This window comes from Cydia amplana, chromosome 4 (genome assembly GCF_948474715.1).
Source record: "Cydia amplana chromosome 4, ilCydAmpl1.1, whole genome shotgun sequence".
NCBI classification, from domain to species: Eukaryota; Metazoa; Arthropoda; class Insecta; order Lepidoptera; family Tortricidae; genus Cydia; species Cydia amplana.
In genome coordinates this window covers 5,078,474-5,096,801 of record NC_086072.1, presented here as the reverse complement: position 1 = coordinate 5,096,801, position 18,328 = coordinate 5,078,474, and the positions used below count along the sequence as shown (strand labels likewise).

General features: G+C 43.8%; 1 protein-coding gene across 1 annotated transcript; it reads left to right on the top strand.

The window, feature by feature from the left end:
* Nucleotides 1–741: 741 nt before the first annotated feature.
* On the top strand, nt 742–15,135 carry LOC134663100 (fatty acid synthase-like). Its single transcript, XM_063519433.1, has 17 exons — nt 742–805; nt 5,054–5,208; nt 5,318–6,063; nt 6,385–6,615; nt 6,967–7,603; nt 7,721–7,914; nt 8,162–8,390; nt 8,628–8,878; nt 8,964–9,191; nt 9,664–10,498; nt 11,225–11,322; nt 11,831–12,028; nt 12,803–13,204; nt 13,398–13,604; nt 13,721–14,463; nt 14,545–14,684; nt 15,011–15,135. The coding sequence occupies exons 2-17, from the start codon at nt 5,064–5,066 to the stop codon at nt 15,133–15,135; spliced, it is 5,409 nt and encodes a 1,802-aa protein (XP_063375503.1). The 5' UTR covers nt 742–805; nt 5,054–5,063.
* The last annotated feature ends 3,193 nt before the right edge of the window (nt 15,136–18,328 follow it).

Here is an 18,328-nt window from a genome sequence, read left to right as displayed (position 1 = left end):
AATCTTAATGCGGTTCACAGAATACATCTACTTACCAAGTTTCAACAGTATAGTTCTTATAGTTTCGGAGAAAAGTGGCTGTGACATACGGACGGACAGACGGACAGACAGACAGACATGACGAATCTATAAGGGTTCCGTTTTTTGCCATTTGGCTACGGAACCCTAAAAAACATTCAAATTAACCTTTTCGATGCCGTGTCAAACACAAAAGCTGTCACGCTGACGCCACGTCACCGAAGTGTCAAAACTGAAATTGGACTTTATGCATATGCACGTAGGTCTATGTTGCTGTGGTCTGTGATTAATCGGTCATTGGCGTCCAAAAGGTTAAATAGCATTCAAAAATACGTACATGGCTCTAATAATTTGTCAAGACGTGTGTGCAGAGGGAGCTTTTGCAGGCCAGCGCGTGCGCTTCACCGGGCAGGCAAACAGGTTGGTTCACTGGATGGATTTATCACAACAGTCTTTTATTTTGACTTTTTAATTTAGATTTGCACAAAGAAACGCAACATGCGCGTGCGGCCATTTTTGCTAGAGAGCAGAAAGCGAGCATAGATAAAACAATTGATTACAAACTACGAAGAAGATACTACGTAAGTATAATTGTACAGTAAACTAGGCATAGCGTTGTTCTATGTTCATAATAAATCGCAAATTACTTAAATACATATTTAATGCTCAAACAGCCGACGCCTCCGCGACAACGCGGGACAACGTCGACGGGCGGCACAGACAACCTATCCTTGCCACAGTGCAGTTGGATTCCAGTATTGAAACGAACGAAATCCGACTAGATTACGTGAGTATATACCTATATGTATTTTTACACACTTATTTAGCTTATTATATTAGGTACCTGTATGTAACTAAAATTTGGACTACTACCCGGTATCTTAGTTGAATTTTGAAGTACCTAGTACCGTAAATCCGATGACAATGATTGTATTATATGCTAACATAGCAGATCTGATGATGCAGTCGGCAGATGACCGCGGAAACTCCTCAATGGAAAAATACAAACACGTCGAGTTTAGACTCATTAGAAAGGTCTCGAGAAGTAAGTACTTACCTACTTGATAGACATTCACATGAGAAGAAGTACAGTCAGCAATAAAAGTGTGTCACAAAAAAAACGCTGTAACTTGTTATATTACTGAGTCTAAAGGGACCTTTATAATTAAACATTAAAATAACTTTTCACCGGACTTAGGTACCTACCTACCCATTCAATACCCATTCATTCAATTCAAACCAATTTTCGGTGGAAGTTTGCATGGTAATGTACATCATATACTTTTTTTAGTTTTATCATTCTCTTATTTTAGAAGTTAGTTTAGTCAGTCAGTTTAGAAAAAAATGATATTAGAAACCTCAATATCATTTTTGAAGACCTTAGTATCCATAGATACCCCACACGTACGTATGGGTTTGATCTAGTTTTGTGTGAAAATCTTAATGCGGTTCACAGAATAGGTACATCTCCTTACCAAGTTTCAACAGTATAGTTCTTATAGTTTCGGAAAAAAGTGGTTGTGACATACGGACGGACAGACAGACAGACAGACATGACGAATCCATAAGGGTTCCGTTTTTTGCCATTTGGCTACGGAACCCTAAAAACGGACTTCATTCAAGCGGGACTAATTTTATTAATGAGTTTGTCGTCTGCGCAAATAAATATTGCTTTATACTCGTATGCTTTTGATTGCCATTCAAGTAGAACTAATTTTATTACCTAGGAACTGTCGTAATAGTGGATATCATGGTCATCATGGACCTAATGGTGGATATATTATATTATTAAACTTCCACCTGCGTAAATAATTTGCGAATACTTAATTTAACTAGTGGCTCTGTGAGCTGTAGACCTCGCGATAAGATTGATAAGCTTGAGCTTAGATTCATAAAACATGTAAAAACAAAAAAATACTTTGTTGAGTAATTATCACAGCGTAATCAAGTCACAAGTGCCATAGACCGTAATGGCACTTAAGTCCTTTATGCCAATTTCCACCATTTTGAACATTTTCCAAAAAACAAAAATACAGAATAATTCTATGTACTTAACTAATGAATCTTCTCTCAAAATTTCACTTGAATTTAATTTGAATTTATATGAAACATTACATCGTGACGTCACGGTCAACTCACCTACTTCTTATATTTCTATCCGATTTATTAAATAGAACGTGTGTTTAAAAATAACTGCTATCTATGTTTTCTAATAATTATCTGGAGCTTATTTCATGCATGGTGTGAAATAATTTATTTTAACCTTTTGAACGCCAAACGGCGCATCCATTTGCCGTGCCACTGACGCCACGGGGGTAAAATTTAGTTTTGTGAATAAATAAAGCCAACCTAAAAGTGGGGTGTATTTCAGTAGATTTTCAAGAGATCAAAAAACGATCGAAGTCATATGCCGTCTTTGGCGTCGTTGTCACGATTTTGCGTTGACGTCAATTGCCGTCTGTGGCGTTCAAAAGGTTAAATGCAGTATAATACCCTTGTAGAGGAGAACATCCGGCCATTGATTTGCATGAATACTTTATGTATGAAACCAATTAGCATGTTAACAAATAATTACGTAGTTTTAGTTAAACGATTAGTTAAGTACTGAGCAAATATAATATTGTATACCCGATATGGGTTGCCGTTATGACTGTATGTGTATAACATTGTATTCCACCTTATTGACTGTACACGGGAAACAATAAATTATTTATATTCTATTCAATTCTACATACCTACGAAAGCAGATTGCCCTATACTAGTCAAAACGGAGATGTATTTTACTCTACCATGGACATACCTATCTCGTTGTACCTACCTCGGACATGCAGAGCCCGGAATTCTTGTAGCATTTTTGAGCTGTCATAGGGACTTCTCGTTTATCGACTTCCGATTAGATTAGAAATATGATTACGAGTAGAAGGAAACAACATGCAGTCTTATCGCATTATAATTTATAAGAAACAATTAATTATTATTATTTTAATTTCTATTTATAATTTCCTAAAAGTTGGTATCCAAAGGTTATCTCGAAGAGATCGCTCATTCGCGACGCGATAGAACTGCATGTTGTTTACTTCTACTCGTAATCATATTTTACATATTGTATTCTGTATTTATCGATATACATATGTATAATCTGAAGTCGATAAACGAGAAATCCCTATGACAGCTCAAAAATGCTACGAGAATTCCGGGCTCTGGACATGATTATTTTAATTAAGTACCTACTAAATATATAATAAGTATAGGGCCTTCCTCGTGCAAAGGCTGTCCGTGGTTATCCAGCGTGGCAATGCTGCGAGCATTATGGGCACCTTTGCACCAGGAACGACATGAGCGTTTTGTCTTTTTTAAATTTATAATTTGATGTTAATTTGTAATTTTAACTAATAAAATAAGTATAGTCAATCATACAAATAATATTTATACATATTATAATATTTATGATATCACAGATTTTTTTGCATATTTAGGTACGCCATTTAATAGATTTTTCTAGTACAAATTACCTTAGAAAAATATACTTAGCAATAGATATATTTTATTTTTGTCTAAAACATTTTAGGAATCGTTTCTAAGGTCGATTACTCGGTAACTTACAACGCAGATAACCAATCTTATACCTTTAAACGATATCGGAAACGGCTCTAACGATTTCGATGAAATTTACTATATGAGGGTTTTCGGGGGCGAAAAATCGATCTATCTAGGTCTTATCTCTGGGAAAACGCGCATTTTTGAGTTTTTATATGTTTTCCGAGCAAAGCTCGGTTTCCCAGATATTAATTATAAATACTTACGGCAAAATATTAAACCCTAAGTTTAAAATATAGTTTTAATGCAGTTGCTCAAAAAGTGCTACTTTACGTAGTTGTGTAGCGGGCGAGGTGTTCAAAATTACCTCGACGTGCTGTTATTCTCTTAACAATAAGTCGCGTCAAGATCATTTTGAACACCTCGCCCCCTTAGCAACTGCTGACTACAACAGCTAGTTTTCCACAAATTTTCCAGTAGGTACCAAGCATTTTTTGTTAATACATATTTTAATCTTATCAATCTTATCACGAGTTCTAGACAGCTCACAGAGACACTAGTAATTACTGAATGTCCTGAAATAGGTATAGCCAATTATCGTCGATATCACGTCATTGACAGTGCCGTTGATTGGTTGAGGATTTTATACGATTGCACATTTTAGCCAAACTTGTTATTAGGTACTTGAGTGGGTACTTGAATATTGACTTACATTTACATTACAGTACTGCTAGCGCCGAGCGTAGTACTTTATATTGATTTAACATTCAATTCGTATAAATATTTATACCACAGGTCAGTTTACAAGCTCTTTAGTGATAGTCTGTGCGGAAAGAGAACAGTCGTGTAGTATGGGGACCAATACATTCCACGACACTTGTCTTTCCGCACAGACTCTATGAATTATTTTGAGTAATTTAATTTAGATCAACAAATTCGGGACAATCATTTTATTTAAATCATTTTATAAAAAGGTCACTTCTGTGGCCAGTACAATATAAAAGTTAACGACTCTGGTCTAGTACCTACATATGCCGTTTTTCGTATTTGAATCTTAAGTACTGAAAAAATGTATACCCACCTACCTACTACCTACATATTGTGATAGGTAAGTATTTTCTTACAATTATGTTGTGTCACAAAAGAGCAAATGATATACATATTAACGGCGAGGGCGTACATTGAATCTTGAACGAAGCGAAGGATTCTGTGATAGAGTCCCGAGGTGCCGTCTCATTCCGCCATCTCTCTACGCGACAACATTTCCATCTTCACCACTCTCCAGAAACTTCCTGCTTCGCACAGCTAACACAGCGTATCTTAAAGGCCGGCAATGCACTTACAACCTCTCTGATGTTGTTGCGATGGTGTCTATGGGTGACGGTAAGCGCTTACCACCAGGCGATTCGTCTGCTCGTTTGCCCCCTATATCATTAAAAAACGACGCCCCCTATATTCTAAAAAAAGTTAGACTTTATTACCTACAGGTATTCTCCAGATACCTTGCGATGGACAGAAACAGCAATGATTCGGAGGTGGTACTGACGGGGCTGTCGGGCCGCCTGCCTGAGTCGAGCAACATCGAAGAGTTCGCGCAGCAGCTATTCGACGGCGTAGACCTCGTCACTGCCGACGACCGTCACGACACACCGGGTGAGTACTATGCAAATATGCAACATGATTAACCTTCATCATACATCATCAAAAATCCATTGCATACCTATTTACTCATTCCTGAAATCTGTTTCGTTGGTTGGTTCAGGTTTGCCCGGACACAGCGGCAAGCTGAAGGACCTAATGCACTTCGATGCCGGTTATTTCCGCGTGCACGCCAAGCAAGCACACGTCATGGACCCGCAGCTGCGGTTGCTGATGGAGGTGGTGCACGAGGTTATAGTGGACGCCGGGCTCAATCCCACCGAGCTACGCGGCTCGCGCACCGGAGTCTACGTTGGTGTTTCTAACTCGGAGACTGAGGAGTGGTCTACAAACATGGATAACGGATACGCAGTGACTGGCTGCGCTCGCTCCATGTTTGCTAACAGGATATCCTACACGTTTGACTTCAAAGGACCATCGTTAGCCATTGATACCGCTTGTTCTAGTTCGATGTTTGCGTTAGCACTCGCCTTTGATGCCATTCGCAACGGCACATGTGATGCCGCTGTAGTCGCTGGCACCAATCTCTGTCTCAAGCCGAGCTCCGTAAATTTCAAAAAGATGAATATGTTATCGCCTGAAGGACGTTGCGCCGCATTTGATGCTAGTGGTCGTGGTTATGTACGGTCCGAGGCGGTTATTGCCCTGCTGCTGCAGCGCAGCCGCGATGCGCGCCGTGTGTATTGCACAGTGCGTGGTGCAAGCATGAATAACGATGGCTTCAAGACGAAGGGGATCACTTACCCTTCCGGCGCGATGCAGGGCCGACTTGCCCAAGAGACTTTTGAGAAGGCACATCTTCGGCCGCAGGACGTCGTCTACGTGGAGGCACACGGCACCGGTACTAAGGTAAGCAGCTTATATACGTTGACGTCTATACTGCGTTTTTTTAGCATTAGAAATAAGGTAAACAATCTTGATGTGTCTTTTAATTGAAAAACACATTTTAAGAATAAGTTACAGTAAATATGTAACAATTATGAATCTAATACGATCTTTTATAGTCTTCTGGTTTCATAAGTAATAGTTATTGATTTTTAAAAAGTGTTTTTCAAATAAAAGACATGTCAAAATCTCTTACCTTCTTTCAAGTTCTTTCTAATGCTAAAAAAACGAACTATGTAAAATAAAGTTAATACATGACTTGTCTATCTTTACGATGTTTTACAGGCTGGTGACCCACAAGAGCTAAATGCGATCGCAGAGCTGTTTTGCAAAGACCGACAGACACCTTTGCTAATTGGTTCAGTCAAGTCCAACATGGGACATGCAGAGCCAGCCTCCGGGCTCTGTTCTGTTGCTAAGGTGGTATTGGCGATGGAGCGGGGTGTGATCCCCGCTAACCTACACTACAAAAATCCCAATGAGAAAATTCCAGCACTGAGAGACGGCCGCTTGAAGGTAACACAGAACAAATAATAAGGTTAGAATGGATATGCGAGCAGGGTATAGTTGGCGAAAAATGAAGTGAGCCGATGAATTCTATCTCTAAATTCTATAATGGCTCTATATACTCCGTGGTAACACATGATACATACGTATATAATCTATTGACACACTGATCATTAGTGTAATACAATAATATAAAATTGGCACATTATTATATTTCAGAGTGAATTTTTTACTTTATAAAATTATAAAGTTTTCGTTAATTTTAACGAAAATGGTGTTAAAAATTAGTTTGACAATATACATACCTATATAAGTAGTGGTACAAAATGAAAATAAAATTATACCTTTGAAATTGTATAGGTAGTACAAGAGAACACGCCATGGAAGGGAGGGCTTGTAGCAGTGAACTCGTTCGGGTTCGGCGGTGCTAACGCACAAGTGATCCTGGAGGGAGGCCGTGGAAAACATCCGCGGCCCGCCGAGTACCCAGTCCCACGTCTCGTACTGGCTTCGGGCCGCACTGATGTGGCCACTGAGCGGTTGATCCGACTGGCCGCCGCGCACCAGCGTGACACCGAGTTGCATGCTCTTTTCGACGCTGTGCACGCACGTGCCATCCCCGGCCATCCATATCGCGGATTTGGCGTGCTAGATCCGGAGCACAATGTTGAACCCATTATCAAGGTGTTGAAAAGTGAAAACGAGGCGCGTCCGGTCTGGTTAGTGTTCAGCGGCGTAGGATCTCAGTGGTCTGGAGCGGCGCGTGAGCTGATGCGCTTGCCGGTGTTCGCGTCAAGCATCGCGCGCTCGTCTGCGGCACTCAAGCCGCATGGAGTGGACCTTCAGTACGTGATTGTAGACGCACCGGACGCTATCTTCGACAACATCATCAACACTTTCGTATCCATCACCGCCATACAGGTGGCGTTGGTGGACGTGTTACGCGAGCTGGGTGTGCACCCCGATGGTATTATCGGTTCTTCTTGCGGCGAAATCGGTAAGTGCGTTCCTGTGTTAAAATTTAGAAAGATGTCCTTAGAAGGCATTAACTGTGATGAGGCCTGTTGAAGCTTTTCGTTAAGTGATTGCGTAGTTAATGTTTTATGGGGTGCAGGGTGCGCATACGCCGACGAGACACTGACGGTGGAACAAGCGGCGCTGTGCGCGTACTGGCGCGGGCGCAGCCTTCTGGACGCGCGGCTAGCCTCGGGCGCCATGGCCGCCATCGGTATGTCCTGGGAAGAAGCTCAACGACTCTGCCCATCTGACGTTGAATGCGCTTGCTACAACACCACTAACGATATCTTGGTGAGGCTAGGATCCTACTCGTATTTAACAAAACAAAACATTACTACAGGTACCAGACTTTTTCAAAAATACGTCCTTTAAAGTCACTGACTTCATGAACCGCTCAGACCTGCAAGAGCAGATTATAGGTATTTTCTACAGGGAAGGAGAATTTTGTCTGATACCTGAAAGAAAATAAATAATAGATTTATAAGTTTTCGTCTGCGTGGAGCTTGCGAATAAACTACAATCTAGAAAACTTCTTCAGGTCTCAGGCCCTCCTGCTTCAATTGAAAAGTTTATGGCAGAGGTATCCGCGGCAGGCGTGTTTACGCGGCGCATCAACAGCTCAAACATGGCATTTCACAGCAAGTACATTGCTCCTGCCGCGCCAATCCTGCATGCCAACCTGCTAAATGTTATCCCCGAGCCCAAGTCACGCAGCAAACGCTGGATTTCAACCTCTGTACCACAGGAGCAGTGGAACTCAGATTTAGGTAATTATATGACGATAACGAACAGCTTAGGGGTCTTTAACAAAAACCATTTTTATAAAGTGCATATTTACATTAAATAATCGCTCCGAAAAAAATGTGCGCCCCCTCTAACTTTTTAACCAAGGGTCCAATAAATCGTGAAAATAACGCTTAAGAAAGAAATTAAATTGAAACTACATATAGCTAAACGACCAGTTACAGACGTTTTTGAGTACATTTTGATTACACTTATTGCAGCAAAGTTAAGTGACGCCACATACCACGTGAACAACTTGACGTCACCAGTTCGGTTCGCAACGGCGCTGGCGCGTGTGCCCAAGAATGCACTGGTTGTGGAATTGGCGCCGCACGCTCAGATGCAGGCGGTGCTCAAGAGCACGCTGCCTGATGCGGTGCACATCCCACTGTTGCGCCGTGAGGCGCCCGACACGCTCATACATTTTCTCACCGGTGTAGGCAAGATCTACGCAGCCGGCTTGCAACCAGAGGCAGGTGCTTCTTATATCTTTGTTTGTACTGATTTAATTGAACCATCACCTTATCTCACATTGATAAACTTTTTAATGTATTAAGGTGGCGCGCTTATATCCGGCGATGTCCTGGCCCGTGTCACGCGGCACACCCTCACTCGCGTCTCACGTTGGCTGGGACCATTCCGTTGATTGGAGCGTGGCGGACTATAAGACGCCCGCCGGCAGCGGTCAAAACATCGTAGAGTACAACCTTAACAATCCAGAAGACGCTTTCTTCTCCGGACACAATATCGATGGCAGGATCCTCTTCCCCGCTACTGGATACCTCGTAAGTTGGCAAAACATAATATGTAATAGATATCAGAAAAATGGCATACCTATAGGTTGTTATTGAATCTATCATATCATCACTGACAGACTTACTTGCGAACAATTAAATTAAATTTATAAAGCGATGAAGTTGGCAAAAGCTGGCAATATCTGGCTTGAAGCACCATGTAAGTGGCTCTCTAGTCTCTGTCTCTGGAAATTTTATATTTTACATGAAAATTTACGTAGGTATACATCAAAAAATTTATAAATATTTAATTTTGAATTTTGAAAACATACTGAAGCATTTATGAAATAATTATTTGTCCCACAATTGTTGTAGAGGGTGTAAATATGTATGCACGTAGCGCAATGTCACAAACATTATTGCTTGATTTATTGCTCTTTGTCCAAAGCGGAAGTTGTGTGCTCAGTGCTCAACTGCTCAACGGTTTAAAAATAGGTAAATGTAAATAATTTCCTGCCAACAGACCCTGGTGTGGGTGACTATGGCCAAGATGCAAAAGGTAAAGATGGAGGAGGCAGCGGTGGTGATAGAGAATGTGCAGTTGCGTCGTGCTACCATCATATCCCGCGATGCGCCAGTTCGGTTTCTTGTCACAATTTTTAGTGGTTCTGGAGAATTCGAGATTTGCGAAGGCGGTGACATCGTGGTTTCAGGATCCATACGACTCACCAACGACCCTGCTTCAGAACGTCTGCCGTCCACCACGCTGGATACAAACGAGCAAAAGGAGGACCTACCACTCACCTCTGCAGAGGTTTATAAGATATTGCGCCTTCGTGGTTACAACTACGAGGGCTTGTTTAGCGGTATCCAGTCTTCGGATGCGCGTGCCACGTACGGCATGATCGACTGGGCTGAAAATTGGATTTCGTTTATGGACACAATGCTTCAATTCGATTGTTTGGGCCAAGAATGCCGTGGTTTATATTTGCCTACGTTTATCCAAAGCGTGGTCATTGACCCTGTGACACAGCGAGCAGCGGCGACGGAGGCCAACGGCGGCCCATTGCCCGTGAAGATGCGCCGTGATATTGATACAGTCGTGGCGGGCGGCGTAGAACTTCGTGGCGTAAAATACTCATTGTCACCCCGCTGCGTCAACGTTGCGTTAACGCCCGATCTTGACAAATATGTATTTATTCCATTTGAACGAGTATGTACGGACACTTCGGAAGGGCGTTATGCAGCCGCCACATTACATCTGGCGCTTGAGAACTGCAGCGTGCAGAAGTTGAAAGTCGCCGAACTAGCGCTAAATCGGCCTGCGGCAGCGTTGGTGCTTCCATACGCCAAGAAAGGTATAGAACCCAACACATTTCTCATCTGGTAGGTATCTTTAACCTTTTGAACGCCAAGAACACCTAAAGGTGTCGTAACTAGTTGTACCCACAGCGCCCTTCAGGCGGAGTAGGCCTCTTTCGTGGCAGTTCACGTTCTGAAGACGTCACACTCGATGTAAGTAGGTCACTTTCTGAGAACTCCCCTTTCTGAGGACGTCACTTTCTGATTTCGCCACATTCTGAGCTCGTCACTTTCCGAGTTCGTCACTTTTTTTAGCGTAGTAAGATTTTACCGTATACTGCTGCACTCCACGAACAATGGATACCAGCAACCAGATTTTTGTACGACGTACGGTCGCTTTTATGTCCGACATTCAGGCTGTTTTTTTCTTCGGTTTACATTAAAGGGAATTCCAAATTGAAATTCCAAATTCTTATGTATATGTATACCTACAGACGATAAAGAGAAAAAGTGGTAGTAGCTCTCGGATTCTCAGATGTCGAGTTTCATGATGGTCAGACCAAAAATGCGGAAATTCACGATAGTGGCCGGTTTGTTAAAATTTTGGCCCCGGTTTCAGAGTTGAGAGTTTCTAAGACAGTTTCTTTTTATCGTCTGTAGATTCGGATTTCCATTTAATGTCAGCAAAAAAAAAACATCTTGTATGTCGGACATAGAAGCGACCGAAACTATATATGATACCAAACATGTAAACAGTTTATGCTTTACTTGTGCTTCCTTAGTACTGGAGGCAGAGCCGCGAGTGATCGTGGACGGGACGGTGGTCGCTGGCGCCGCCGCGGCGCAGTACTCCGACGCAATGGCCTCGCAGGACGTGCAAGTTGGTTAATGATTTATTGAGAGCTAATAAAACCATTTCAATTTACTTTCTTACATACATTTTTAGAAGAATGCATACAAAACTTTATGAATCAAGTAAAAAAAACAACAGGTTCAATCTAGCGTTGGCGTTAATTACTTGAAACTCCTTAAGCACATCACTGTTAGTACTCGAGTTATATTAATACCAGTTAGAGTGAAACTCACTAGATGGCATTTAAATCAATAAAGAAAAACTCAATGACATTACATGTAACAGTTTTTCGATCAGGTCACGTGTCCGTCTTACGGTCACGTGATCGTCTTACGGTCATGTGATCGTCTTACGGTCACGTGATCTGTCTCGGGTTTAACATTTTTTCCCCACCTCATAAAGTGCACAGCGCCGCTAAAGAAATTTTCACTTAAAAACAATATGCCTGAAAGTCGCGCACGCATCAAGAGCTCCACGTATTTATTTCGATGTACTTACGAGCAGCATGCACGAGGAAATGTTGTAATTTTTCCAGGTGTCAAATCAGGAAGTAGAAAGCGAAGGCTTTAGGACAGATTGGCATGTGATCTTGGCAACAGACCTGCTGACTCTTCGGCCCGGTTCACTGACTGCGGCGGCCGCGGCAGCGAGTTTCATTGTGCTGGATGAACCGGCATTGGCGTCTGACCAACCTGCTGTGCAAGCGCTGCTGGAGAAAGCAGGACTTACGCTGGTAATTGCTGGCTATTTCGTTTTACTTTTTTTCCTGCGGAAGTCCGGACTAATACATAAAATTGTCTTTTCTCAAGCATGCAATATTTATTGTTTTATTTTATGTTCCCGGGCGCAAGTAGCTCGAGAGAACTGTAATGGGATTTTCATACAAAAAGAGCCGCCATCTTGCAGGCCTAAACTGTGTTTGCGACGCAAAGCAAGTACCGTAAAACGGGGTGAGTAGGTTTCGCGGGGAGAGGTGGGTTATGAATGGTGAGAGAAGGTCTGAGAGGGGGGTAAGAAGGGATTTTAAGGCTACTGCTACAAAAATAATGTATTCCAATTTAAAATGGAGCTATAGTAATACGCATAATAAAAAAAAATCGATCCAACAATCTTCCAAAATCACCTTTGTATGAAAACCCCTCTCACCCCAAATACGAGACACTACGGGGTGAGGTGGGTTTTCCTCTTTATCGTCAAAGTTATGAAATGGAACTATACCCAAAATAAAATAGAAACTAAAATACAAACGTCCGGAATACTTATTATATACACCATTCAGTTTTCATATGTAAAAATAAAATGTTATCGAGGTTTGAATTTCAGTTTTGACCCTACTCACCCCATTTTACGGTCGTCAAATTGTAATAAAAAAGAAAAATATGTGTGAAATTAAAAGTTGAGTAGATGTTCCAACTCAACATCGGATTTTGACCCAGTCAAAATCCGAGTCCCAGACAGTGATGTTCAATGTTACTACACACATTGAGTGTCTTCTAATGTGTTCAAGATATCGCGCGCTCGCACCGCTTCGCGCGAGTTATTGCTGCTGCGGCGCGCAGCGGCCCTGCCGGCGACGAACATCGTTATAGAAGCGCGTGACGACTACTACACCTGGGTGGACGATCTGAAGGATGCCATGAAACGCGCAGAATGTGAGGACTTGCGCGTGTACTTGTGGTCGAGCGAGCAAGGTTCCGGCTTGCTGGGGCTAGGCACGTGCCTCAAGTTGGAGTCCGGTGGGGATCGTTTGCGGGTATACTACCTGCCCGGAGGAGAGGCCTTCGATCCCGCTGCGCCGATGTATTGCGCGCAAATGCAACTCGACCTGGCCGTGAATGTGCTGCGCGCTGGCGTCTGGGGCACCTTCCGTCATCAGGTGCTCGGTGATGTCAACGAGATTCTGCAGCAGGTGTGTCTTCGTAGCTCTTATCGTTCATAACACTTTGGTTTACTGTGACATAAACGCATATTGCTTGAGTCAGCGCAACCTAACGTGTATACACAGGCAGGTTTTTAGAGAATATATGTTCTTTCTTATTCTATCACACTTTTAAGGGTCAACGTATAATTTTTATGCCATGAACTTTTCAAATGCGTTGCAGGTGGAACATGCATACGTGAATACGCTGACGCACGGCGACCTGTCATCACTGCGCTGGATCGAGAGTGACTTGCGTTACGCCTCGGTCAAGTCGCGCCCTCACACCGACCTGTGCCGCGTCTACTACGCGCCCCTCAACTTCCGTGACGTCATGCTCGCCACGGGCAAGCTCCAGCCTGACGCGCTACCTGGGGACCTCGCTGAACAGGTACGTACGTAACACTTAATTATTTACCTACGAGTATACCTATTCGTTGCTAGTAGGACCAATAGGTTGTGCAGATGACGGGTTCCTTTATTTTAATAGCTTTCATTGTTTTTTAGGATTGCGTCCTCGGCTTAGAGTTCAGTGGTGTATCATCGACTGGCAAACGTGTGATGGGCTTGGTGCCAGCCAAGGGCTTAGCAACCACGGTACTGGCTGATAAGAGTTTTATGTGGGAAATTCCAAAGCCGTGGACGCTGGAGGAGGCGGCAACGGTGCCTGTGGCGTATGCGACTGCGTATTATGCGCTGGTGGTCCGTGGGAGAATGCGGCGTGGTGAGACCGTGCTAGTGCACGCGGGCGCTGGCGGCGTCGGCCAGGCGGCTATCACCATCGCCCTGCACGCAGGCTGCACCGTCTTCACGACCGTGGGCACGCCCGATAAGCGCGGCTACCTTCTCGAGCGCTTCCCGCAGCTTCCGAACGCTAACATAGGTCAATCACGCAACTGCTCTTTTGAACAATTAGTGCGGCGCCGCACGCACGGCCGCGGTGTCGATCTCGTGCTCAACTCACTTGCGGGCGACAAGCTGCCAGCGTCGCTTCGCTGTCTCGCCAAGGGCGGCCGCTTCCTCGAAATTGGCAAGGTGGACTTGAGCGCTAATACGCCGTTCGGCATGTCCGTACTGTTGAAGAATACCACTGTACACGGAATTTTGCTAGATGCACTGCTGGACGAGCGGAGCGACCACCCTGATAAGGCGGCGGTGTCAAAGTGTATAACCGAGGGCATCGCCACTGGGGCCGTGCGTCCGCTGCCCGCCACCGTTTACTCGCACAACCAGCTTGAACAAGCATTCAGGTGAGAGTTCATGAAAAACTATGAATGACATAAAAAACTCAAGTGAAGATTTTCCCACCTCTAACGCCTGATGGTTTGCAGGTTCATGGCGACGGGTAAGCACATCGGCAAGGTGCTGATTCGAGTACGCGAAAAGGTTAACGGCGATCCGGCACCAGTGCAGCTAATCCCTGCCCTGCCCAAAACTTATATGCACCCAGAGAAGAGCTACGTGCTCGTCGGTTAGTACCCACCACGAAGCCCCGTGGTGCACATTGAATACCTAGTTCCAATTATATCCAAACATCTGTTTCGAATACCTACTCTTATGATAAGAGAATGGAAGAGAGCGTACTTGGGACAACCAAATGGGAGACGCCCTATGTACCGCTGGAACGACGTAGATGCTCAAGTCCTGATCAACCTCGGCCATGGCGACTGGCGAGAGCTATCGCAAGACCAAGAGGCATGGCGCGATCTGGTGTTGGAGGCCAGGACTCACTTTGGGTTGTTGCGTCACCGTAGTAAGTATAACAGTGACGTGTAGTAACACGACATGGTGTTTCAGGTGGATTGGGAGGCATCGGTCTGGTGCTGGGCGAGTGGCTGGTGAGTCGCGGCGCACGCACGCTCGTCTTTACCTCGCGCACAGGTGTGCGTACCGGATACCAGGCTAGGTGCATTCGCAGGTGAGACACGGTGATCTTAATATAATCTTTGTTTTCAAAATCTTTAGTTCGCCAGCTGCTAAGAAGTCAATTTAACGAATTACTGACTCAATGCATTGAAAGGGGCGTTTTTAACACACACCTGTATAAACATTGACCCCCAATCCCGGTTGTTCCAATACGATTTCTAATTTTGCTAATTGATCTTTATCTATTAACTTTGGTCACACAACCTTCATGTGCATGAAGGAAAATAGTTATTTGTACAACAAGAGATCAAAGTTTGATATTTCTTCGAGTGCTTATTTTGAGTCCCGTGCAAGCGAAAGATTCTATAATAGATTCACGAGCGTAGCGAGTGAATCTAATTTAGAATCTTGAGCGTAGTAAGGGACTCAAAAGCGCACGAGATGTAAATAACTTTGATCTCGTGTAGTACACAACATTTTTCACCTCAGCAGTGAGAACATATTAGAGAACCCGAAAAATGTATTCCTTCTTCATCACTTACCTCTATTCACTCATGTTTTCTTAAGATATACCAACAATTAAATTTTCACCTCAGCAGCTCGAACAAGGGTACTTTGCTACTTAAAAACAGTGAGCAAAATCGCATTTTGCTCACTGAGTGAGCAAAATCGCATTTTGCTCATTTTGTCCCACTGAGTGAGCAAAATGCGATTTTGCTCACTGTTTTTAAGTAGCAAAGTACCCTTGTTCGAGCTGCTGAGGTGAAAAAGTATTTGTAATAATGTCCTTCCCGAAAAGGGACCAGACGATTACCGAATCAAGAAGTCCTGTCCTCGTAATAAGTACCTCCAATTGTCCACTGCGAATAGATTGCGCGAAACGGGCGTCCGCGTCGTAGTATCTACTGCGGATGCGTGTACGGCGCAGGGGTCACGTGCGTTGCTGCTCGAGTCGGCGTCGACGGCGCCGATCGGCGGCATTTTCAACCTCGCCGCCGTTTTGCACGACGCACTCCTCGAGAGCCAAACCCCGGAGCATTTCCAAGCCATCGCCCGCCCTAAGATTAATGGTCAGTGGGCCCTCCAGTTTGATTTCATGTTATTTCTACACAGAATTAGGAGCTCTTTGGATCTTAACGAGAGTAATGTTTAGTTTCATTACTGACTAGCAATGTGCAAGTTGCAGAATTAAACCCTTTGAACGCTTTAAGTTATAAACAAAAACGTCAAGGTCACGGCTGAAAGCGAGCTTTTGTAAACCTTACTTGAAAGTGTGAAGGTTACTTTGACAGCGTACGCCATACCTATAGTTGTCCTATGTAGTTGTCCTTGGCGCTGTGGGCTGTGTGGGCACGATAAGGAACCACGACTTTAGATGTTCTTGGCGTTTAATAAGTTAAGAACATTCTCGGAATTTCCAAGGATTTCTGGCTGGAAAGTTTCATGAGAAGAATCTTATGCAAGTTTCCATTTAGAAAGTTACCGTTCAGATTAGGAATTATTACTCAATGTCCTTAACTGCTGACGACTATTTCATTTATATATTTGTATGGTACGTCAACATTGATTTATTCATATTGGTGAGCAATAAAGAACATTTGTATTGTATTGTACTGTACTATAATAAGTACAGCCACAAAAAGTTGTTGTTACCAGTAAATGCTTTTTTTATGCGTAAGTACATGTATAATGATAATTACTAATGGTGTTGGCAGCGACTCGTGAGCTGGATGCGGCATCGCGCGAGCTAGCGCCTGATCTCGAGTACTTTGTGGCGTTCTCATCAGTATCCTCTGGCCGCGGTGCCTACGGAATGAATGCTTATGGGTTCGCCAATAGCGCTATGGAGCGACTTTGCGAGCAGCGGCACGCGGACGGGTTTCCAGCCCTAGCTGTCCAATGGGGCGCTATCGGCGACGTGGGCATGATCGTTGACATTATCGGCTACCGCGACATCGAGATCGGTGGCATGAGGACGCAGACCATCAGCTCAGTTTTAGAGACGCTGGGCGTGTTTCTGTCGCTGCCGCATGCCGTCACCGCCTCCACGGTCATTGGCGATAAAGGACGGGCCACTGACCAGACGCTAGAGGACCTCTTGCAGGCCGTCGCCGACATCCTAGGTACGCACTTACCCCTCTTTCATAAAAAATACAAACCTCAATTAGTTCTATATTTAATCCCTTTCTTAGAAATACTGATTCAAAACGAAAGATTAAGACAAACGGTTAATAATGAATTGAGGCTTGCAGCGTGTGGATGTTTACGGATAATTGGATTCAAAGATTGATGACTCCACACTAGATATGAGCGCCGCGCCGGCGCGCCGCCGCCGCCGACAAAATTTTCGCGCCGCCGCCGCCGACGCTGCGCTATCGGCGTGGCATCGGCGTGACCTTGGTAGTTACTACTACTTTAAGAATCAGATAATATATTTTTAATCGAGTTTAGATCATTAACGGCGCCACTTCGAATAGTTTATAGGCATTCAAAAGATATTTCATATCATTCAAAAATATCGAAGGCAAATGCAAACTTATCTGTCTAGTAACCGCGCTACTAGTCTTGGGGAAACGAAATTATTTAATATCAATTTTAACATCAATATGCTTGTAATAAACATACTGATTTCCTTCCATTTTTATTGTGGGACGTTCCACATTACAATTACATAGGTATGTCAATCACAATGAAAAAATTAACTGTGATCAACTCTGGCTAATGTGAGACTCGAATCCACATCTTTGATTTACCGATCCAATTCATAACTAATTTTGCTAGCTAACCATCCGTCATTTACCGCGAATTTAACCATTGCAAGCATGGTTAAACGTCTTTAAGAGGTATAAAATGGGGTTAATTTTGAGATATTAAGCGTTTCCACGTCCAAATGTCCGGCCGTTGGCTTCGCACGGAAGGGCGTCGGAATCGGGTCTCTATTAAACTTGGCCACTGTTCAAATTTCAAGCTTTGCTCGCTTCGCATGGAATTAAACCGCTATCTGAACCTGCATGTTTTTGGCCCTGTTTGGAGCTCAACTTTCGGCCTGTTTTAAAACGCTTGAGCATCGGTCCTTATCCGATCTTAGCTCCATTGCAGCACGGCCTTTAGCGTCGCACGAATGCGCCCGCAGGAAAGCTCCAGATCGTTATCACTATCCTGGCTTCAGTCTTTATCGGCCTGCACCCTCGCTCTACTCTCTTGCAGCTCGGCCTCGCACAGAAGCGCGCCGCAATCGGCGCTCCAGGC